General features: G+C 38.0%; 3 protein-coding genes across 5 annotated transcripts; 2 read left to right on the top strand and 1 right to left on the bottom strand.

The window, feature by feature from the left end:
• Window positions 1-1,113: 1,113 nt before the first annotated feature.
• Window positions 1,114-7,191, top strand: LOC123314462 (protein TRC8 homolog). Its single transcript, XM_044899763.1, has 3 exons — window positions 1,114-1,450; window positions 2,698-3,601; window positions 6,243-7,191. The coding sequence occupies exons 1-3, from the start codon at window positions 1,204-1,206 to the stop codon at window positions 7,015-7,017; spliced, it is 1,926 nt and encodes a 641-aa protein (XP_044755698.1). The 5' UTR covers window positions 1,114-1,203; the 3' UTR covers window positions 7,018-7,191.
• Window positions 7,192-7,298: 107 nt separating this feature from the next.
• On the bottom strand, window positions 7,299-15,008 carry LOC123314463 (F-box/LRR-repeat protein fbxl-1). Of its 3 annotated transcripts, none has more exons than XM_044899766.1 (6): window positions 14,854-15,008; window positions 9,726-10,361; window positions 9,524-9,629; window positions 9,101-9,470; window positions 8,741-8,944; window positions 7,299-8,689 (listed from the first exon to the last, which is right to left on the bottom strand). In XM_044899766.1, exons 2-6 carry the CDS (start codon window positions 10,287-10,289, stop codon window positions 8,554-8,556), a joined length of 1,380 nt encoding a protein of 459 aa, XP_044755701.1. In that variant the 5' UTR covers window positions 10,290-10,361; window positions 14,854-15,008; the 3' UTR covers window positions 7,299-8,553. The 3 variants fall into 3 exon arrangements, with proteins under 3 accessions (XP_044755701.1, XP_044755700.1, XP_044755699.1); XM_044899765.1 differs by lacking the exon at window positions 14,854-15,008 and adding an exon at window positions 11,980-12,205; XM_044899764.1 differs by lacking the exon at window positions 14,854-15,008 and adding an exon at window positions 10,793-11,095.
• LOC123314464 (zinc transporter ZIP13 homolog) lies at window positions 13,759-20,627 on the top strand. The gene is made up of 5 exons (XM_044899768.1): window positions 13,759-14,251; window positions 17,965-18,075; window positions 18,169-18,338; window positions 18,994-19,270; window positions 19,924-20,627. Exons 1-5 carry the CDS (start codon window positions 14,023-14,025, stop codon window positions 20,097-20,099), a joined length of 963 nt encoding a protein of 320 aa, XP_044755703.1. The 5' UTR covers window positions 13,759-14,022; the 3' UTR covers window positions 20,100-20,627.
• The last annotated feature ends 741 nt before the right edge of the window (window positions 20,628-21,368 follow it).

Below are 21,368 nucleotides of genomic sequence, written 5' to 3'. Positions count from 1 at the left end.
CTGATGCCGGCGTATAAATATCGCAACAAAAAAACCTGAGGCTGTAATAAATCGTCCGAAACGGTGCATAGGACGATTCGACACGCGGAATTTTTCCCCGATAATAAATCGGCTTTTAAGCAGAAGGAGAAATGAATGGAGCATCTCGTGTCTTTCGAAACAACCAGTAAAATGAGTGGTTGGTTGTTGGGGTGTCTAAAAATACAGAACGTTGTCTTGTACCACATGTGTCTGAGACACTAATATGCCATCGCTCTTCGGTCATTAGCGGGTCCTTAGTTAATAGCGCAACACGTTCCTGTGTCAAAATAACGTATTAATCAATGCTGGGAGAAATATTGCGCCTTTTCCTTTCTAGATAGGACTTCTGAATGAATTCTTTAGAGTTGAGTTACTCGAATTATCTTCATTTGGCAGGGGATATAAAACGACGGTCTGAAGAAAGAAGCGAGCCTATTAAATGGACAATTAATTTGGCATCCAAGTCATCGGAAGTTTTTGAGTTCCTGAAATATGTTCGGTCTACACGACTTGTTGTGATTACTGAATATTGGTCATCATTCTACAACATGATTTTGGAAGAATATAAAAGGTAATGGAACCATTTCATTGAACAATTTGATCAAAGAATTTTTCCAATAGCGCCAGCTCTCCTCATCCAATTGGCAATAAATATTTTCAGATTATCCTCATTTTTGAAATTTTGCACAAAAATTGGAGAAACGATCATTCCTGTAGAAATCTGCTATTTTTAGTAAGCTCCTAGTGGTGATTTCTTGAGCCCTCTCATTCCGATACCAATTTTTCAGAATTTTTTCAATCACTTATCAGCTTTGAAAATGATCTGAGATTGATAGATCCATCTATCGTACAAATATCGAATTAAAAGAATTCTTCAAATAAATTGTGAAGCACAAATACACCAATAGATGACGTTGTCAAAAGAAACACCCAGAATAGATTCCTATAATCCAAACTTGACCGAACAGATTTCTTCCACTATGAAGAAGACTTCTACCAAATTTACAGAAAACTGTCTTACCGAGTAGTTACAGATGTGTAGTTTCCTACCTTACCAATCAAAATAAATGTCACAATTTGTCACTTCTCAACTGACTATTTTGACATTCACGATTTTGCTTTCAACCTCTGTGGGTAGGAACATCAAATTTTACCGTAATTTAAAAACCTATTTGCAATGAAATGTCGCTCCGTTTAAGAGTGCTAAATTTGGTAGAAATAGTGCTACGAGTGCCACCCCTATTCGTGATTGATGAGATACTGAAGGCTGGACTGGGAATAAACTCGTTTACCAACCACGATTTTCCACTTTTCGAGGAGAATTTCTACAAGACTTCCAGCCAGAATTTCACAACAGCCTCGCAGTACAATCCTCTGCTCTACAGATTTGTTGTTATCGGTTTAATTAGATTTATTCTCAGTGCAATAGGTGAGTTTGAACCCGTCTCTTTTTTACCTGAAAGAGGTCATTAGCAAGTTGGTTACCTCATCTACATTAACTGAACTCGTGAATCGTTTCGAAATTTTTGGAATTTCGATTGTATACATCACTGGCATTGATAGTAATTCACAATTCCTATAGAGGACCAGTTTTTTGGTTTAGCAATATTCTGATTTGATTAATTCTGTTCTAAGGTTTACTTCGATTTATTTGTTGATATGTGTTTGTTTGAAGGGTACACTTATACCATGACATAAGGGAAAAACTGGAATAGTTCAGTTGTACCTTTATCAAGGTACCCGAATGATACTATACCTCAACTTCCTTTTATAGTTATCTACCCAAATAAAAATTCAATAAACAGATTGCATTGAAGGTCAACTGTATCATCACATTCTGTCTTATCTTTGGACACCATCAAAGTCCATACCAGACTTGAAATTAAAAATCTTTTGTTGCTTAAAAATTTCCAGAAGAAAAAATTCCAAATCAATATTGAAACCCTTGCTGCATGTCATTCAATATAAGTCATATAAAAAAAGCGACTCAGATGAAAAAAGAACGTTCTTATCACATGAAATTTCATCGACGAATGAATCAGCTATCCAGTATTCACTCGGATAGTTGAGCATGTTTGAAGGTTCCTAATTAGCAAATTTAGCCCTTTTAAAACTACTCCAATTGAATATATCCTCTCACCAAACTAGGTATTTGATTTGTGTCAAGCTCTCGCTCTTCTAGTGCAATCATTGCTAATGTGCTAGGTTTATACATCGAAAATGAATTGTTAATTATCCCATGAAACAATATTCGGTTGGATTTTTTTTCATCAGTAATATCGGCGGTAATGAATGAAATGTGAGCAGTAAACAGTAAAATGAGTTGCATACCACAGCAAAATAATTTATGTTTCATTCAAATTCCATTCCATGTGAATTTCGAAAATATTTCATTTCAATATCATAGGTCACTGGTGTTTTTACCTCCAATATGTGGTTAAACGATAACATGTGGCATTTGTATTATACAATAAAAAGATTTTATAATATTCACCTTATCACTAAATTATCCATTATACAGGGGGTCTAGAAATGCGACCGACAAACTCCTAAGGGATATTCTCAACAAGATTTTATGTGGATTCTACTTTTATCAAGATGTTTGCGATCTGATCTCATCTAGCCCAACCCAAATATGATTTTTTTGCTCTGCTTATGTTTTGTTATTTTTTTCAGGATGTGGTATAGCACTATGTCTCTTCATGCTCAACACCAAGCACCTGATGGTGGTCTATATGTATCTGATGTCTCTTGGCGTGGTTTTTATGTCATACTGGACGAACACAACGACTGTCAACCTCCTGGCGAACTCCACAGATACCACAACAGCCCCTTGGGATATCCTCGAGCACATTTCGATTTTGGACTACAGCGGCCTATTTAGGGAAAATGGACCGGCTCTCCACCTCACCCAAAACTGCATTTTCCAAGCGGTGCTGTCCTACGTATTTGTGAACATCCATCTGGGACCTAGATATCCCTCGTTGCAGAAGTTGCTGCCCATGACCTTCTTCGCTCCAATTTTCGTCGCCCTGCTGCCTCTGCCTCAAGCGGTCTTGACCCATTCGCCCATAGTTTCAGCCCTGTTGCCCTTAGCCTTGATCAAGTTCGTCCTGTGGACGTCCTTGGTGTCCATCATACACACCGTCTACAACGGCTATCTACACGCTAGAAACTTTGTCTCGAACTTCGGCATGTCCGCCTTGGTAGAGGCGGAATGGCTCAGATTGAACGTGCCCGAGGTACTGAGGACCTTCTGGCTGCTGAGGGTCATGGAGCACACCAGCATCTTCTTCCTATCCGGCTACTGGGACGCACAGGACGGCTACTCGCCCTATTTCAGACTGATGAAATATCTGATGGTCACCGGTTGCGATACCGTGTCCGCGGTATTGGGAATAACCAGTATAGTATCTTACATCTGTAGCTACATCGGGAAATTGTTCCAGTGGATACTGCTGACGGAAGACGATAACGACAAGAATATCGGAACCGTTTCCGCCATCGTCTTTTACATATTGGCCTTGCAGACTGGCCTAACCAGCTTGGAGCCCGAAGTTCGATTCGTACGATTGTGCAGGTGAGAAATGCTTGATGCAGATGGGCCATCTGGTCTAATTTGCGTTTGTCGCAAGATTAGTATTCGCCATATTGTGTGTATTTGTAGTCCGTAGAAATTTCTATCTCTGGGGATGATAAGTATCGTCCTACGAAAACGGGTACCAAAATTAAGAACAAGCATGTTTGCAGCGCCCTCAACGGTGGTTGGAATCGCGAAAATTCGTAATAAGTGATGTTCAAAACGAGTACCTAACCTAAAAGCGATAGAAATAGATGTCATTGTGACGTATGTAAAGTTCCCTTCTGCTCCTGGGACAACGCAAAACCTTGTTCGAACTGGGCTAGTAGTTTAGTCGAGTAGCGAGTAATTTAGTCGCTAAAATACCCGCTATTGTCCCACTCTACTAAATTCACATTCTAAAATACTCGCTACTCGACTAAAATACTAGGCTATGGTCTGAAGAAGGCTTAGGGGGATCGTGCTTTCTGAGGTTTAGCGTTCAGCCAAATTACTCGTTACTCGACTAAACTACTAGCCCAGTTTGAACAAGGCTTTATGGAAACGCAAAATCCCTTAAGTCTTCAGACTAGCCTAGTATTTTAGTCGAGTAGCGAGTATTTTAGAGTGTGAATAGCCAGAATTCAGTCGAGTAGGAAAGTATCGGGTATTTCAGCTAGTAAATTATTCGCTACTTGACTAAACTACTAGGCTAGACCGAACAAGGCTTAGGGGATCGTGCTTTCTGAGGTTTAGCTACTAAATTACTCGCTACTCGACTAAACTACTAGCCCAGTTTGAGCAAGGCTCTACGGGAACGCACAATCCCTTAAGCCTTCAGACTAGCCTAGTAGTTTAGCCGAGTGGCGAGTGTTTTAGATTGTGAATAGCAATAATTTCGTCGAGTAGGAGAGTATCGGGTATTTTAACTAGTAAATTATTCGCTACTTGACTAAATTACTAGGCTAGTCTGAACAATGCTCAGTTGAATCTTGCTTTTTGAGGTTTAGCTACTAAATTACTCGATACCGGACTAAACTAATAGCCCAGTTTGAACAAAGCTTCACGGAAACGCACGATCCCTTAAGCCTTCAGACTAGCCTAGTAGTTTAGTCGAGTAGAGAGTATTTTAGAGTGTGAATAGCAAGAATTTAGTCGAGTAGGAGAGTATCGGGTATTTTAGCTACTAAATTACTTGCTAGTGGACTAAACTAATAGCCCAGTTTGAACAAGGCTTCACGGAAACTCACGATCCCTTAAGTCTTCAGTCTAGCCTAGTAGTTTAGTCGAGTAGCGAGTATTTTAGAGTGTGAATAGCAAGAATTTAGTCGAGTAGGAGAGTATCAGGTATTTTAGCTACTAAATTACTTGCTAGTGGACTAAACTACTAGCCCAGTTTGAACAAGGCTTCACGGAAACTCACGATATCTTAAGCCTTCAGACTAGCCTAGTAGTTTGGTCGAGTAGGAGAGTATCGGGTATTTCAGCTAGTAAATTATTCGCTATTCGACTAAACTACTAGGCTACTCTGAACAAGGTTTAGGGGGATCGTGCTTTCTGAGGTTTAGCTACTAAATTACTCGCTGCTCGACTAAACTACTAGCTCAGTTTGAACAAGGCTTTACGTAAACTCACGATCTCTTAAGTCTTCAGGCTAGCCTAATAGTTCAGTCGAGTAGCGAGTGTTTTAGAGTGTGAATAGCAAGAATTTACTCGAGTAGGAGAGAAACGGGTATTTTAGCTACTAAATTACTCGCTACTAGACTAAACTACTAGGCTAGTCTGAACAAGGTTTAGGGGGATCGTGCTTTCTGAGGTTTAGCTACTAAATTACTCGCTGCTCGACTAAACTACTAGCTCAGTTTGAACAAGGCTTTACGTAAACTCACGATCTCTTAAGTCTTCAGGCTAGCCTAATAGTTCAGTCGAGTAGCGAGTGTTTTAGAGTGTGAATAGCAAGAATTTAGTCGAGTAGGAGAGAAACGGGTATTTTAGCTACTAAATTACTCGCTACTAGACTAAACTACTAGGCTAGTCTGAACAAGGTTTAGGGGGATCGTGCTTTCTGAGGTTTAGCTACTAAATTACTCGCTGCTCGACTAAACTACTAGCTCAGTTTGAACAAGGCTTTACGTAAACTCACGATCTCTTAAGTCTTCAGGCTAGCCTAATAGTTTAGTCGAGTAGGGAGTGTTTTAGAGTGTGAATAGCAAGAATTTAGTCGAGTAGGAGAGAAACGGGTATTTTAGCTACTAAATTACTCGCTACTAGACTAAACTACTAGGCTAGTCTGAACAAGGTTTAGGGGGATCGTGCTTTCTGAGGTTTAGCTACTAAATTACTCGCTGCTCGACTAAACTACTAGCTCAGTTTGAACAAGGCTTCACGGAAACTCACGATCTCTTAAGTCTTCAGTCTAGCCTAATAGTTTAGTCGAGTAGCAAGTATTTAAGAGTGTGAATAGCAATAATTTAGTAGAGTAGGAGAGAAGCGGGTATTTTAGCTACTAGATTACTCGCTACTAGACTAAACTACTAGTAAAATAGAGTAAATAATTCTTGAACCGAGTATATAGTATAGTAGAGATAGAATGTTGGTAGACATAACTGAAAATGGCATCATCTTCTGACAACTGTTACTGATTAATCATTTTGATACCCAGGAACTTCGGGTTGCTGTTCACCGCCATACTCCACTTTATACACAACGTAGTTAATCCTCTGCTCATGTCGCTGAGCGCGTCTCACAACCCGTCTCTGCGAAGACACATCCACGCCCTCCTCGTCTGCGTCCTCTTGGTGGCCCTACCGCTGATCCTGATGTTCTACCTCTGGTCTACGCAGGAGACGTCCACGTGGCTATTGGCGGTGAGCGCATTCAGCATAGAAGTGATCGTGAAGGTATTCGTATCTCTCGCCATCTACGCCCTGTTCCTCTTAGACGCCAGAAGGGAGACCTTCTGGGAGAAACTGGACGACTACATATACTACATAAGAGCCTTCGGCAACACCATAGAGTTCTGCTTCGGCATCTTCCTCTTCTTCAACGGCGCCTGGATCTTGCTGTTCGAGAGCGGGAGCGCCATCAGGGCCGTCATGATGTGCATCCACGCCTACTTCAACATCTGGTGCGACGCAAAAGCCGGCTGGTCAGTCTTCATGAAGAGAAGGACTGCGGTGAACAAGATCGAAAGTCTGCCGGACGCCACCGAGCCGGAACTCTCTGACTACAACGACGTGTGCGCCATCTGTTATCAGGAGATGCGATCCGCGAAGATCACGCGGTGTAGACATTTCTTTCACGGCGTGTGCCTCAGGAAGTGGCTGTACGTGCAGGACCGCTGTCCGTTGTGTCACGAGATTCTGCACGGCATCAACGCGGACGAAAAGGGACAGATGGGGTTGCCGCGGAACGCCATAGCCGAGGGTGACAGGTGATAGGATTAGACTCGTGTTATTTATTGTGATTTAGGTCGATAAGGTGGAGATGGGACGAGATCGCCACCAAGATCAAACGATGCGACTACTGGCAATTCCGCCAAAACCCTCAACTTAACCTATTAAGTTGTCAGAATACGTCACATGGGATTGTTAAGCGAAAACATAAATCTCGACCCTTTGATACGGTCGCGATGGAAACACTCGCATAACCACTTCTGACAACTGACACTTGACAATTCGTCTAACCTAAATGTTCCTCAGACTGTTTGTTGGTTTGGGAGTTTTTCTATCGTGCCGAAAACTGAAATGGAAATGACACTGAGTGATATTGTGTTGGTTTTGTAATTCAATGTTGAAAATTTATTGCATTTTATGTTATGTTCATGTTGGTGGCTCTTGATGATGAACGAAGGATTACGTATAGTTTATACTGTTAATTCTAGTCAGAGAATGAATGGAAACATTCAGATCAATCGTGTTGTCAGTTTTTAAATTCGAAACTTGTTTCTTCTATACAAAAAAATATTTCGTGAATCACAATTTGGTCCTTCTGTAAATATATATTGTTCATGAAAAACGCCATCAAAGACGAAGAATTTTGACATCCGGTAAATTATTTGGCCTAATAACTAACGCACGGGAATGAACAATGAATTTTGCAATGATTTATTTATATAGTTTAAATATTTGAACGGTGTGTTCTCATAAATGGATATTGGAGAGAATGGGAATTGGACAATTAGTGTGCTACATAAATTTGAAAACTATTAGATTTGTACTTAGTGTAAATAATTAGGCTTGAATGAGATTGTATATCGTTTGTAAATATCCAAAGTTTCAAAGTCCACTTTTTAAAAGGAATATTGAATTTTGACCCACCAGTTCACGAGGTTTCCGAATTGCAAAAAGAGAAGATAAGTAAAAATCGAGTGACAATAATCAATAGAATAAATTAATTCTTTGAATGCTAATGCGCGACTTTTCGAATTGAACAGTGAAAATATCTTGAATAATTTATGGTAAAGAGCTGAGAATTCGTTTTGACTTCGATATAAATAATTAGACAAGTACTACAAGTTGTTAAATCAGGGTTTCTTTTGCAATTTGAAATCTTGACGACTGATGGTGAAATCTCCTCATTGTATTTGATGAAATCATGGTTATTTTTATATGCCTACCTTGACATTCGAAAAATCACATCGCACTATTAAAATTGTTCTTATTACTGAATAGTGGAAAAGAATAAAAGAAGTATTTTACATTTTTCGTATTTTTTTTTAATATTTAAAAAATGGGTTCAAAATTGCGTTCAATTCGACATGGATGTTCGGATTACTTGATTTCTTTGGTTTTTCAAGTCTGGAGTTTCGATTGGCACATAGGCGTAGACAGGTAGGGGCCTCCCCAGAATTGGCTGTGTCGTCAATGACTTCTTGGAGTTACAAAACAAAATTCGATAATGGGAAGAAGAAAGAGCTTTCAGTATGATAGCCTTGATGATTTTCGATTGAGTTGCAGGAATTTTGAACAATCTCAATTAAAAATGAGATCTTTGTAATTCAAAAGTAAATAATAATTGGATACCCTACAATTCGTCAATGTTCTCACTACAGTCATTCGGTCTGCTCTCTCAAAGTTTGCTTTGACAATTTCGTAGTATCTGCCATCGCTAAAAAAAATTTATTAGTATTGAACTGATGAAGTGAAATTGAAAAATTACCTAAGAGCTAGACATCTCAGTTTGAGGCATTTAACTCTTATGGTATCTATGGCCTTTTGACTTTTATCGGAAAATCGTAAATTTTCTGGGTCCCATCTCAACTCCAGTCGTTCAGCGATTGGGCAATTCCTGGCTATGCTGTCCATCAATTGGTCTACAAGAATGTTCACGCCTAATCTTTCCTGAGTTCCCATAATTAGGATCCTGAAAAATAAAAAAAATAGTAACACACAAGTTCTTCGTTCTGTAAATAAGGTAAACTCTGAAGACGACTTGCTTGCCGAAACGTTGAAAAAAATTTTAAAAATAAATTAATTTACGTCAACATTCGAATTTCTAATAATTCTTTGAAAAAATTACTTGGCGTTCGTAAGAATCGGCAGAACGGTTTGCCACAAACTGTCGGTGATGTGGGTCATCCCAGACAGCCCCAAACCCCACAGTTGGTGACCGTGTTTGCAGAGGAATTTGTAGATGGCGTCCTCGCTAAGATTGTCCGAACTGTCCAGGTCCAAAGCCACCAGATTCCTGGGGTTACCCTGCTCCATCCAAGTTTTCAAAACAGAATCGTTGAGACCATTCAGTTGTCCAGCGCTCAAGAACCTTAGACCCGGCAACCTCGTCAGCATGTCTTGCAGACATTCTGTAGACAGGTCAGTCGCTGTTATGTCGAGCTCCAAGAGCGAGCATTTTTCCCAGTCAACTTGCATCAGGAACTCGCTTTTTAAACCTAGAAAACAGATTGGTTGTACGAAAAAGAGGATTATGATTCGTTAAACTCACTTGTGCCATTCATGAGTAGGCATTTCAGTCTTCTACTTCTTTGGAATAAGGTTTTGAGGGTGGATCCCGTCACTTTGGCACAATAATTGACAGCCAGACATTCCAGCTGGAGAAGAAAGAAAAAATTCATTGAAGATGTCTTCTTTTAAGATCCTGATGCTGCTAGATTCAATCATAAGGTGAATAAATGTTGAATTCTTACTTGTATGCAGTTGGAGCTGAAGGCATCGATGTGGCTGTCATCAACAAAATTGATGCCATACAAATTTATGACCCTCAGATTTGGCGTTGCAGATTTCAACTTGTGCACGTTTATAACCTCGTAAATCTCCTCTTCCTCCTCCTCTATCTTCTCGTATGTACCCAACAGATGCAGTATTTCCAACCCGTTGATGAAGTTGTAGATCTTCCTCATGAAACCCTCCATGAAGATGACCTCGGAGAGGCAGATGCACATATACTTCAATTTGGTGGGGAAGGCTTGGAGTTCACTGAAATCGTGCAGTTGCATGGCCGTGGAAAAGTCCAAGAGCATGTGGGTGAGGTTGGGGCATTTGTTGGCCAATTCGTGGAGCACAGTGTGCGTTATGAGCTCTATGGGGAGCTCGATATACCTCAGGGATGGTCCGAATCTTACCGTTATGAGCTGGAGGAGGGTATCTAGGGAGTTGACGTGTAGTCCGGATATTTCTGGACGTAGGGAGACGTTTTTCCAGAGGCTGGGGTTGTAGGCTATCTGTCGCCACTTTTTGCAAATCCTCGCCATGTGGCATATCTCCTTGTGGGATAGGTAGCTGAATATGTGGAGGAGGACTTTGTCTGGCAGCTTCTCGATGGTCTGAAAGGAAAAATAAGTTTCCTTATTATCCATTGAAAAAAGATTCGAATTGAATTCATGTATTTTTCGGGATTTTTAAAACATTAAATTTTCCTTCTTTATCAATTTGTGTTGATGAATCATTGTCACGAAAAATTCGCAGATTTCAAGAAAAAAGCACAACCTCCTGAATTTTAATTTACCTTTTGGGCAACCGTTCTTTAACCAACCTGTAAAAATTTGGGTTTGGTTGATGTTTAAGAATAATTGGAGCATGTTCATATATTAAACATAATGACGGTGTTTTCGATAAAATAACTAGTTGATCTCTCTCATCCCCGGTCTGATTTGTTGTTTATAACCGAACATGAGATGATTGATGTGCATGACGTCGGAGGTGAAATTTCCTGACAAAATCCATAAATTGTAAGAAACTATTTTTAGGTCCATACCGTTCCTGCGAAGGGACTTCTGGCTGCTGTGCCGTCGGTCAAGTAAACCTGGGAAGCCTCTACGGCCAACTGACCCCAAATATCCGGATTAACATCCATTTCCACTCACTTTTCACAAAACACAGCACTCGGAAATCACCAGAGAGTTATACCAAATGACCGCAACTTTGGAATTATATAATTTGGGACGGCTCTAGGGAAAGCATTTCTTAAAATAACTCCGAGAACTGAGAAATGTTGTTGCTCTTCGAATTTCAAATTCAGGCGGGAATTTACTTGAATCGATGTTGTGGGAGAAGTTTTTCTGGACAGGTGAACTACGCTTCGAAAGGTGAAACAACAAAATGTCAATATCCATCATAAAAAGGTCATTGCGACAATATACGGAGGATTATTTGTACCACCAACTCTATAACAAAAAATATACCTTCCAAAGATGTAAAACAACATATAAAAATACGAAAATTTAGGGTATATAACATACCCCTTAACTTCAGAAAGATTTTTTCGACATATTTCTACGAATTTCCATAAAGCTGACTATTCATTAAGAATTGAAAGGTTGCCAACAAAACTAAGCGTCTATTAGGTACCTCAATGAAGAAGTCACATTCTTATTGAAGCCAAAAAATTTACCATAATTTCAGTCACGATAAACACGGTTGAGTGGAGAGAAAGAATTTGGGTTTTAATTATAAACATGATTCACTTAGCGAATAAAATATTCATGAGCTGAATTGAAATCAAAGCTCCCAGCAAAAAGAGAATAAGTAGGTACTTAACAATAATTATTTTTCGTGGACATATTCTTGTTCCATCAGAAGGGGTTTGAGTTTGGAAAATGAAGAATTAAGATGATTCATCATGAATTCAAAATTCCTATTCGCAAATCTTTAGAAAATATTGAGCAATTCATTTTTGTGATACATTTTTAACTATTAATTTTTAGTATCAGTAAGAGGAATGTATTTTCACAACATTATGATGGAAAAAATGCAGAAATTTCATTCGATATAATCTATAAAATCTGATAGGTACAAGTGTATTTATTTCGAAATATATGCATTGAAGCAGTTTGAAATGGAACATTTACTAATGGAGATCCATGAAGATTCAACATTCCTGATTAGAATAGGTAGATCAAGATTTCAAGGATTTTTTTTGCAACATTTTTATCTGTAACTCACCAATTTCTTGTCTTTTTTCCTGCCGCCAGCCTCATCTCTAGCCCCTATAATCGCATTGGACAAATCCAGCGTTCCCCAAGAATCCATTCTGGTTCCAGTATAACCAGCTTCACTTCACTTCAAAGCGATAGGAAAAAACCCTTCGACTATCGCTCGAACCCAATTTAAAAGGAATTACCCATCGCGCGGCTCAGATTGGAAATGTCTAATTGTAAAATGCCTCAGCTGAAATAGTCTTGCTTGAAAGCACTGCCAACTGTTTTGTTGTAACACTCACTGGCATGAATTGAGTAGCAGGCAGAGATTGGATACCAATTATTTCGGTGCAAGTTTATGAAAAGTTCCTGAGATGTAAACATCTCGATATGTCTGCTTTGTAGTGAGAGGTTTACGAAAAATTTAACTACTAGCGATGTCGTGATTTATCGTAAGTTGAATGGAAGCTATTCTGGGCTAGTCCTGATGGGGAGGATTTCAGGCGATACAGAAATATACTCGATGACATTAGAAATGCTGGTTACAGGGGGATTAACCTATTCAACTCGATAATGAAGGGGCTACACTAAAATTGTGGATGAAAACTCTCTTCCAGTTTTCTGAAGAGCTTATGCTGGCTACCTGGAAGCGCTCTGTGGTTCGATCAGTTGATTTTCCTGTTTTTTTAGCTTTTTTTGTCCATAAAATCAATATATGTTAAAAAAATTGTCTTTGATCTACTGAATTTATTCCAAGTTAGATATACGCACTTTACATATATAGTATAGCCAATCCTGGTGGATGCGCTGAACAGATATATCTAATGCTTTCCTTTCAAGCCACCAATAGGTAATATTTTTCTATGAAACTTACTTGTCTCCTTAGAGTGCCTCCACTCTCTACACTTAGATAAAGAGTGTCTTCATTACACACAAATTACTAATTGGTGTAATACCATATAGAAGAGGTAGGTGATTATTTGATAGTAGTGGGTTCAATATTTTTTCAGAAGATTCGATAGTGAAACAAATCTCCTATTTTTACTGATAAACAGATAATTTTGCAGATCGCAGACAGGTCTAAAATCTGGAACGGTTTGGTGAAGATTTGCTTCGCAGTTGGCTTCAAATTATACTTAGTATATTGGGAAGAAAGGTCATTTTTATTCCGATTACTTTTTTGAATTTTGAAAGCTCTATGCGATAAGGTGCATTAAAATTTTTTTTTATGCATGGAACTGGTCTAGGCTAACTAGATATTAATACATCCTCGTACCTAAGCACCAACCATATAATGTAAACAGTAGTAAGATATCAAAAATGAGAGTAATAGTTGGTCTTTGATACATACATTGTACTTTTCCAACATAATCACAATATACACGGTGTGAATGAATAGTTGCAAAAAAATGCAAGTGACATTATACCTAAATTATGGCACATTGCTGAAGTGGTCTTTGAAAGGGCTCTTATAGTGCTTTGAAATACTGGGTGCGCTCTTTGAAATCAAGCTGTTTTCGTTGTATTGGAAGTGGCTTCTTTCTGAAAATATTTTAGTTGGAATAATGTCCAAAATGTCTGAGTACAAAATTGGTCTCTGTGGACGGTCTGCGTCAATCGCCTGTAATTAAAATGATGAGGCATTAGGCGGGATAATGATAGGACATAGAATGTATTTCTCAGAACTTATCTGTCTGTGACTAGAGTGGGAATCCCTACTACGCCGCTGATCTCTACGGAATGGGGGGGAATGTAACAACAAAAGAGATGAAGAGAGATGAAATTTTGAACTCAACACGAATGCGAGTTGCGCTGTCCGTTTCCGTCTTTATTCCGCTCGTGTCAGCTACAAGTTCGTTGTCAGCTACGACGCAGTGTAAACCGTAAAATGTAGGGAGCGAAATAAAAACCATGTTTTGAAAATATTGTGTTTGCATTCATTCGCTCAAGTACCCGACCGGCTCAATCTCAGGGCAGATTAGTCGATCTAGTACACCAAAAGACAATTTCAAGTGTTCAGATACACGCAAATACATTAGATTATTTTTGTGCGATAGATGAGAAGGCGATGATGTCAGTGTTCAAAAACGCGATCGAGTGTCTGGCCGTATTGAACAGTTCCAGTCTGCGGGATCCATACGATGCCGTCTTTCTTGAAATCCTCCCGTCATGGATGTTTACAATGGAATACGTCCCTTGGTTATGGGCCATGATTGGCTCGATTCTGGTGGGACTCAGTGGCGTGCTCCCCCTGCTTATTATACACGTTGATGAGAGTGACATTTTGAAGCAAGGAGGTTAGGATTGTTTATTTTTATTTCACTACCACGATGGTTAACCTCCTTTATTGGGACATCATCGTTTAATTACCAGGAAATTCGTTTTGTATTCACCGTCGGTAAAAACGCGGTCGTGACATAAGTTGATTTAATCTCTACGACTATGAACAATGGGTTTTGCAAAATTGCTCTTCTCGAAATGCTTGACTCATCGCTTAATTGTTTATTTAGAAACTGGATGCAAATTGCGTCCAATGTAAATTGTTTACACCGAAACGGCTTTAGAGATAAACATGAAATTTGAAGAATGTTGCTGGGTTTCTTATTTTATCTTCAAATTGGTCGTGGAGGATATTCTCTCTTTTGCTCTTTATATATTTGACCAGGTACAAGACCACTATCCCTTTCTTTGATAAGTTTGACATGGGTTTGAAAGGTAGTATTCGAACTCACATTGCTCATATCTTGTTTCCATAATAACAAACCTGTAGTATCGATCTATATACAGCTGGCTAAAGAAAACATTCAACCTCAAGTATTTACGACTATTTCGCTATTTTATCTGATATTCTCATCGATAATAGTTGTGGAACTCTGTACAATACAATAATTCACTATACCTATTCCATTAGACAGTGCTAAATTGGTCTGATGAAAGACTCAAGGTTCCATTCTTCGCGCTTCCTAATCAAACGGACATTCACACACTCGTTTATTAATCACGACTATCCCAATGGATATAAAAGGCAATTGAACATGTAAATGTGGCATTGGTTGTGGCAGCTGATAAAGTTCGCACTGTCCTAGTTTTCAGACAAGACCAAAATACGTTGAGGTATAGCAGTCTGCGAGATAATGCTAGTTTATCATGCCAAGAAGTCATGAACCCATGTTGGATAAACAAAAGTCTTGAATAAACCATTTACGGGTGTATTTATTCTTGAGATTAATATCCTCAAGTGAAATATTAACGTTCTGACAACTCTACCATAATTCATTTAAATGACCACTGCGAGATATACACATTTTTCTGTATGGCATAAGATAAAATGACACTATATTGAATGAGGAGAAGAAAGTGTTCCTAGAAACAATTGCGCTTATCCGGTTTGTCATAATTAGAGCCCAAGGCTCTCTGTTCTGATATCAGCGGTGGCATTTCATAAAAAATGGAGCGTTATGATTTCAGTACTTCGAACATTGTCAGATCCAAGAAATAATACGACCGATAAGAATTCTGCATATCATTTGTGGCGTCGTTATGTGGATTCAAACCTGTTGCGGTTCATTTTGGAATTACGTTTCCATTGTCCTAAATCGATATTGAATTGGAGGTTGATTCTAATCGAATTCCGCAGAAAGCGAGGAAAGAATTTAAAATCATATATACACACACTGTTAGGAACACTCGACAGATAGCTCACTATACAAAACTCACGATATTCCTATTTCAGTTGATAGTGATGTAAGAAATATCCTTTCAAAGGTGACAACTATGGGAACGACCTCTGCTTCTACAGCGATTCAGAAGAAAGTGCAAACTTAACAACTTCTTCCATAGACAATATTTCAGATAGATAGAGCGATATATACTCTTTAAATGTCATACGTAACCTTTTGCTGGATGAATTGCAACTTCAAAAAATCGGAATCATTTTTTATGATAGTTCGAGAAAGATCAGAATACCTATTTTCAATGTTATTTCCTCATGGTAATCTCTGTAACCTCTGTGCATAAGTTCCATAAAATGCCGATTGTTGTGTAGTTCAACAACTTGTTATGTTATAGCAACCTCGAAAAATAAAACATAGGATGACACTGAATGAATTTGCAGTTCACCTTCTACTCTATAAACCTTGACTCTGACAGAATAACAATGCTTCCTCGTTTTTTTATCTCTACTTATAGATACTCAACCTTTTCGAGTATTTTTGGTTGAAAAATGACCACAAGATGTTTGATTCCTGAATTTCAGACTCCGGAAGAGTTTTTCGATCTTGATGAAAAGGAAATTGAAGCCTACACTTGTTATGTTCACCAACTTGGAACAGAATTGGCTAATAGCGTAGAAAGTGAACGCAGTTACAACAACCCGTAAACAAGAAACATTATGCCACGTCAAATATCGTAATTCTCTGTTTCCAAACAATTGGTTTCATCTTTATCGCCATCGTAGAACGAAAATTGGCGAATTAGAAAAAAAACTGGTCAAAATTGATGAGCCTTCACGCGGAAGATTAATCCGAGGCGTTTATGACGTGGCTAGTTCTTGGAGAGATAAAAGCGAGAATTTATTGCCACTTGAGTATACGAGCATCATGAAGCATAAATATGTCACTGTTTTTTCGCAGTTCTAATTTATTTCTTTTCAGGAAAACGCTTCCGACAATAGTCTTGTTTTCGGTCCGTTTATAGGTCATAAATTAGTTTTGAACAACCCCGAATCACTTCCCCTGCTATATTAATGAAGTATATCCTTTTTTTTGCCCTCAAATCAGAAGCCATTTATTTTATGTGAACAACGAACATAATGCCACTTGAAATATCGTAACTTCAATGTTTCCAAACAATTAATTTCATATTTATTACCCTTGAAGTACGTAAGAGGTGAATTGTAAAAAATTTGCCATAAATCACGAAGAGTAATTGAAGAGTGCTTATCTGACATGGGCAGGTCGTCTTTGGTTAGTTCTTAAGCAGCTATAAAATAAACATTTCTCGCCACTTATTCATTAGGGGGCATAAATATGTCATTGTCGCTTTGCTAAATCCCCACTTATTTCATTCCAGGAAATGATTACCGTAAATGGTTGTTTTCAGCCAATTGAAGTTTTTTTCTAGTATGTTTATAATTCATAAATTATTTTTGGACAACACTTAAAATTCCTTCCTTTCAACACCTTTGAATTATGTTTCAAACTGAAAATAATGAATGAAAATTCCTAGGAGTTCCACTGTTGATCCACTTCTATTTCTTATTGACTGTAATTCAATTTTTTTTTGAATCAGTTATGTAGGTATTCACATCAATGAATTCTTGTAGTTCCTGCCTGATAATTTCTATCAAACTTATCTAATGCATCCTCATACAAAGTAGAAGTTTAAAATAAACATAGGTATATCGAAAAACTCAACACTCACGTAGGAGATTAGGATTTTATCGATCAGACTAGATTCAGGTAACGATACACAGAGATAGATCGTTCACCCAATCTGGAGAATTATTGAAATTGTTATTTCTAAATTAGATTTATCAGTTATTATGTCAAATTTCGGAGAGATGACAGGAAGATTGGGATTTTGAGAACTGCGCTCATGTCGGTAATGATCGATAATGATCATCTTAATCATGGAGATTAGATGTACCAGGAAGATCATTATGACTAATATAATGAAGGTCTTACTGATGAATTCCTGATTGTGTCCATTATGCACTTATGGGTTATCTTGCACCAGATAATAATGCATTCTGCAAGATGCCAGGTTTTTACCACAATTGACTGAAACATTGTTATTTAGGTGGAAACTTGAATATGATGAAGAAAAATTCTAATATAGCACTTTTCTGAGTGCTTTTGGTAAAAATCTTAAGCTGAACGTTTTTCTGACAAGTATGACTAGTCTCGAAATATTGAAAACATAACTTATAACATCTCTATAGGTATAGGTATGGTGGTTTTAATTGGAAAACATTTTCTTGCAGAAGTTATTTACTCGAATTTATTTTCAGCGAGTGCCAACTTCCTGAAAACCATCCTAGCGTTCGCAGTTGGAGGTTTACTCGGCGATGTTTTTCTTCATTCTTTACCAGAAATATGGGAAAGAGAAATTACGACTAAAGGTGAGTTCATTGATGGCAAAAAAGTGTGGAATTTTGTTTCAGTTAGGAATTTTTCAGTGATTAGGATTTTAAACGAATCTTTTTAATTTTTAGGTCACCATGGATTGGGAAATGGCCTCCTGATCTTAACTGGGTTGGTGGTATTTGTGATGGCCGAAAAAATATTTACTGTGATAGGAGAAATGACGGAAAAAAGTGTAGCAACGAACAATATTCCAGAAAACAATAATATCAAAGGAGCAGTTATACCAAATAAGAAACATGTGAGTTATGAACATGTCGGGTTCAGTTTTAATTGCGTCTCTCACAATGATACCAATTTCATTGGGGAAATACAGTCATGACATTATCTTTCACGCTGTGTGAATACATTGATGATTTATATTCACACGATGATAACCTTTAGCCAATGCAGAATCCGTTTTATTATTGGAAGAAAAGTGCAATGAAACTTTCATGCCAGAAATAAATCGATGAAATTACTGAAAATCAAATTGACGAAATTTTTTTTATTACTTTCGATGGAATTCTAAAACTTCAACATAGAGTATGATGGAAATACGTGTATATCATTGTTAATTCACAATAATCGCAGGGTGAATCCTTTTTAGTAGGAACCTACTTTGAATTGAAAAGAAAAGATTGCCTGCAAGTTATCGATTTTCTACAATTTAGGACGCCAATAGTCTTGACTCGAACGACATCTGTAGTCGAATGACATGAAGTTTTCAACAGTGATCATAAAAGAAACTACCCTCGTTTATCGTCCTTGAGGGGAAGAAATTTCAGTGCAATGTAGAAAAAGCTTGTTTCGCATTCTTTCTTTTGTAGAGTTCGATATGTTACCGCTAGAAGGCGCCAGCAGTTCCGAAAATTCTCGAAATGTGAATAATGTCCAAAATTTCTCTTCTGTTTCAGATTACAGGTTACCTAAATTTATTAGCGAATACGATAGACAACTTCACCCATGGTTTATCGCTGGGAGGGGCTTTCCTCATATCCTGGAGATCGGGATTATTCACAACTTTCGCCATATTGGTCCACGAGGTACCCCACGAAGTAGGGGACTTCGCCATTTTGCTCAAATCAGGGTTCTCCCGATGGGATGCGGCTGTGTTCCAGTTGCTCACTGCCAGTGGCGGCCTCTTTGGGTCTCTGGCCGCGCTCTTGTTCAGTGGAGCCGCTAATTCTATAGGTGATTATTTATTTTTCACAGATTAGCAATGTGAGAGCCAAGGCAGGTTCCAGTAAAAGGCCTGCTTGAGAGAAATAGTTTTTCAAATATCGAAAAATGAGTTTGTTTGCCTCGTCAAATATAATGAGTTTCGAAGTATTTTTTTTTCAAACTTTTAACTGATCTTTTTGGGAATTTTACAAAACACTGTTTCGACACGCGTATCTACCAGAAAAACATCGTAGATCTAAATGTGATGCATATTCTTAAAAAGCAACTCTGAGCATTGTTCAAGCTACTGAACAATATTTCTCAAAATAACCTGCATATGCTCAAAATTTAACTATGACACTTCGTGGTAGTAGGGTAGTAACTATCACTCTTTATGATAGTAAGGCAGTAACTCTTACTATTAAGGTTGTCTAGTCATGGGTATTTGCCTACCTTAATAGTTACAGTTACTACCTTACTACCTTAAAGAGTCATAGTTAAAAGAAGTAACTATGACTAAATGGTTGCACAGAGGTCTATGAAATTTCGAGATTTTTTACTAAAAGAGTTGCTCTTTTAGAATATGTAAGTATCACATTCAGATACTAGATATGATGTCGAAAGATGACTTTTAAAAATTTGCCGATTCATTTTTCTATGATACTGAATAAACCTTTTTTTAGAGGCTAGGACATCATGGATACTGCCATTCACGGCTGGAAGCTTTCTACATATCGCTTTGGTGACAGTCTTACCAGATCTTCTGAAGGAAGAAGACCCGAAGGAGTCCATCAAGCAACTCCTAGCTCTAATCTCGGGAATTGGAGTGATGGCCTTCATCGCCGTTTTCGTCGAATAAGCCGGTCAGAGACGCACCGAATCCACCACTTTGTTGCCATATTTCAGATTCTTAGGTCAGTAACATTGATATTTTTTTAAACCTTCAAATTTCCTCAAAACTGGATTAAGACTCGTCAGTTGTTGATTTTACAGTCACGTCATATTTTCTCGCGTCCTTTTTGTAAGGGGTACTCCACCGAAAAGTTGATGTGAAACAAAAAGTTTTAATTTGTTATGTATCTACTGTATAATACAATTTCCAGACTTTTATTATTCACATTGTATTGTTTAGGATGCTCTATTAAGTCGAGAATGTTCAAATTAAATTTTTTCATTGATTACTATTAGGGAAATCGGATATTCCGAACAGGAATATCTTGATTGATAAATGTGATACTGAACGACATTCTCAAAGATTGTACATTGGAATTATGCCACGTTTTAGAAAGTACTTAAGGATAAAGTGCTCTTATATGTGAAAATGTTCTCCGTTTTATATCATGTGAATAAAGAATGTAAATAAATATAGAATGTAAATGAATTTAAAGTTAGTCAGAATTGTTTTATTCCTCCCCAGAACGAAATATCTCCTCCGTAACAACCTCCTACAGAGTATGAGGAAGCTTCTTAAGTGATATGATTTCCATCAAAGATATGAAAGTAGAGAGATGAGAAACGAAGCGATTAAAGTGACGTGAGCGCCATCTGTGTTTCGAATGTGTTACTAAGACCCTAAGACTGGTTTAAATATTAATTTGAGGGGCCATTTGTAGAAACATATGGAATTTTGAAAGCATTCAGATACCCATTTCGATCAAAGAAGTTCTGATTCTCGTACAACTTTTTGTTTATTTGGCTCCTTCTAGTTGCTGATTTTTTGTCTAATTTCTTGGTGAAAACCTTAGAATATTGTTCGAAAATTATTGCATGGTGAAGAACTGTGGATCAAATGAAATACAAAAGGTTTTTCGTTTTGGGAATCAACAGGTCACCATGAACTTTTGTGCCCTATTCAAAGCTCTATATGTTTTCCATAATTTTAAATTAGCGACAGCGTGTTTCATTGACACAAATTGATTCCAAACAATGTTTAGGTGAAATTCAACAACCTGATCACAAAACGAAACCATACTTTGTTTTGTCGATCAGGATGTTTGTTTTCTAGTCTCAACAAAGTCGATATTGGAATCCAACACAAGGAATAGAATTCGAATTTCGCACCCTTCGATTATAAAACAGAAAAAACAGTTTTCTGTACGTTTTAAGCGCCATCTCCTTGTCAAATGTG

The sequence above is a fragment of the Coccinella septempunctata genome, chromosome 5 (assembly GCF_907165205.1).
Source record: "Coccinella septempunctata chromosome 5, icCocSept1.1, whole genome shotgun sequence".
Classification (NCBI taxonomy): domain Eukaryota; kingdom Metazoa; phylum Arthropoda; class Insecta; order Coleoptera; family Coccinellidae; genus Coccinella; species Coccinella septempunctata.
This window is presented reverse-complemented; position numbering and strand designations above follow the sequence as displayed.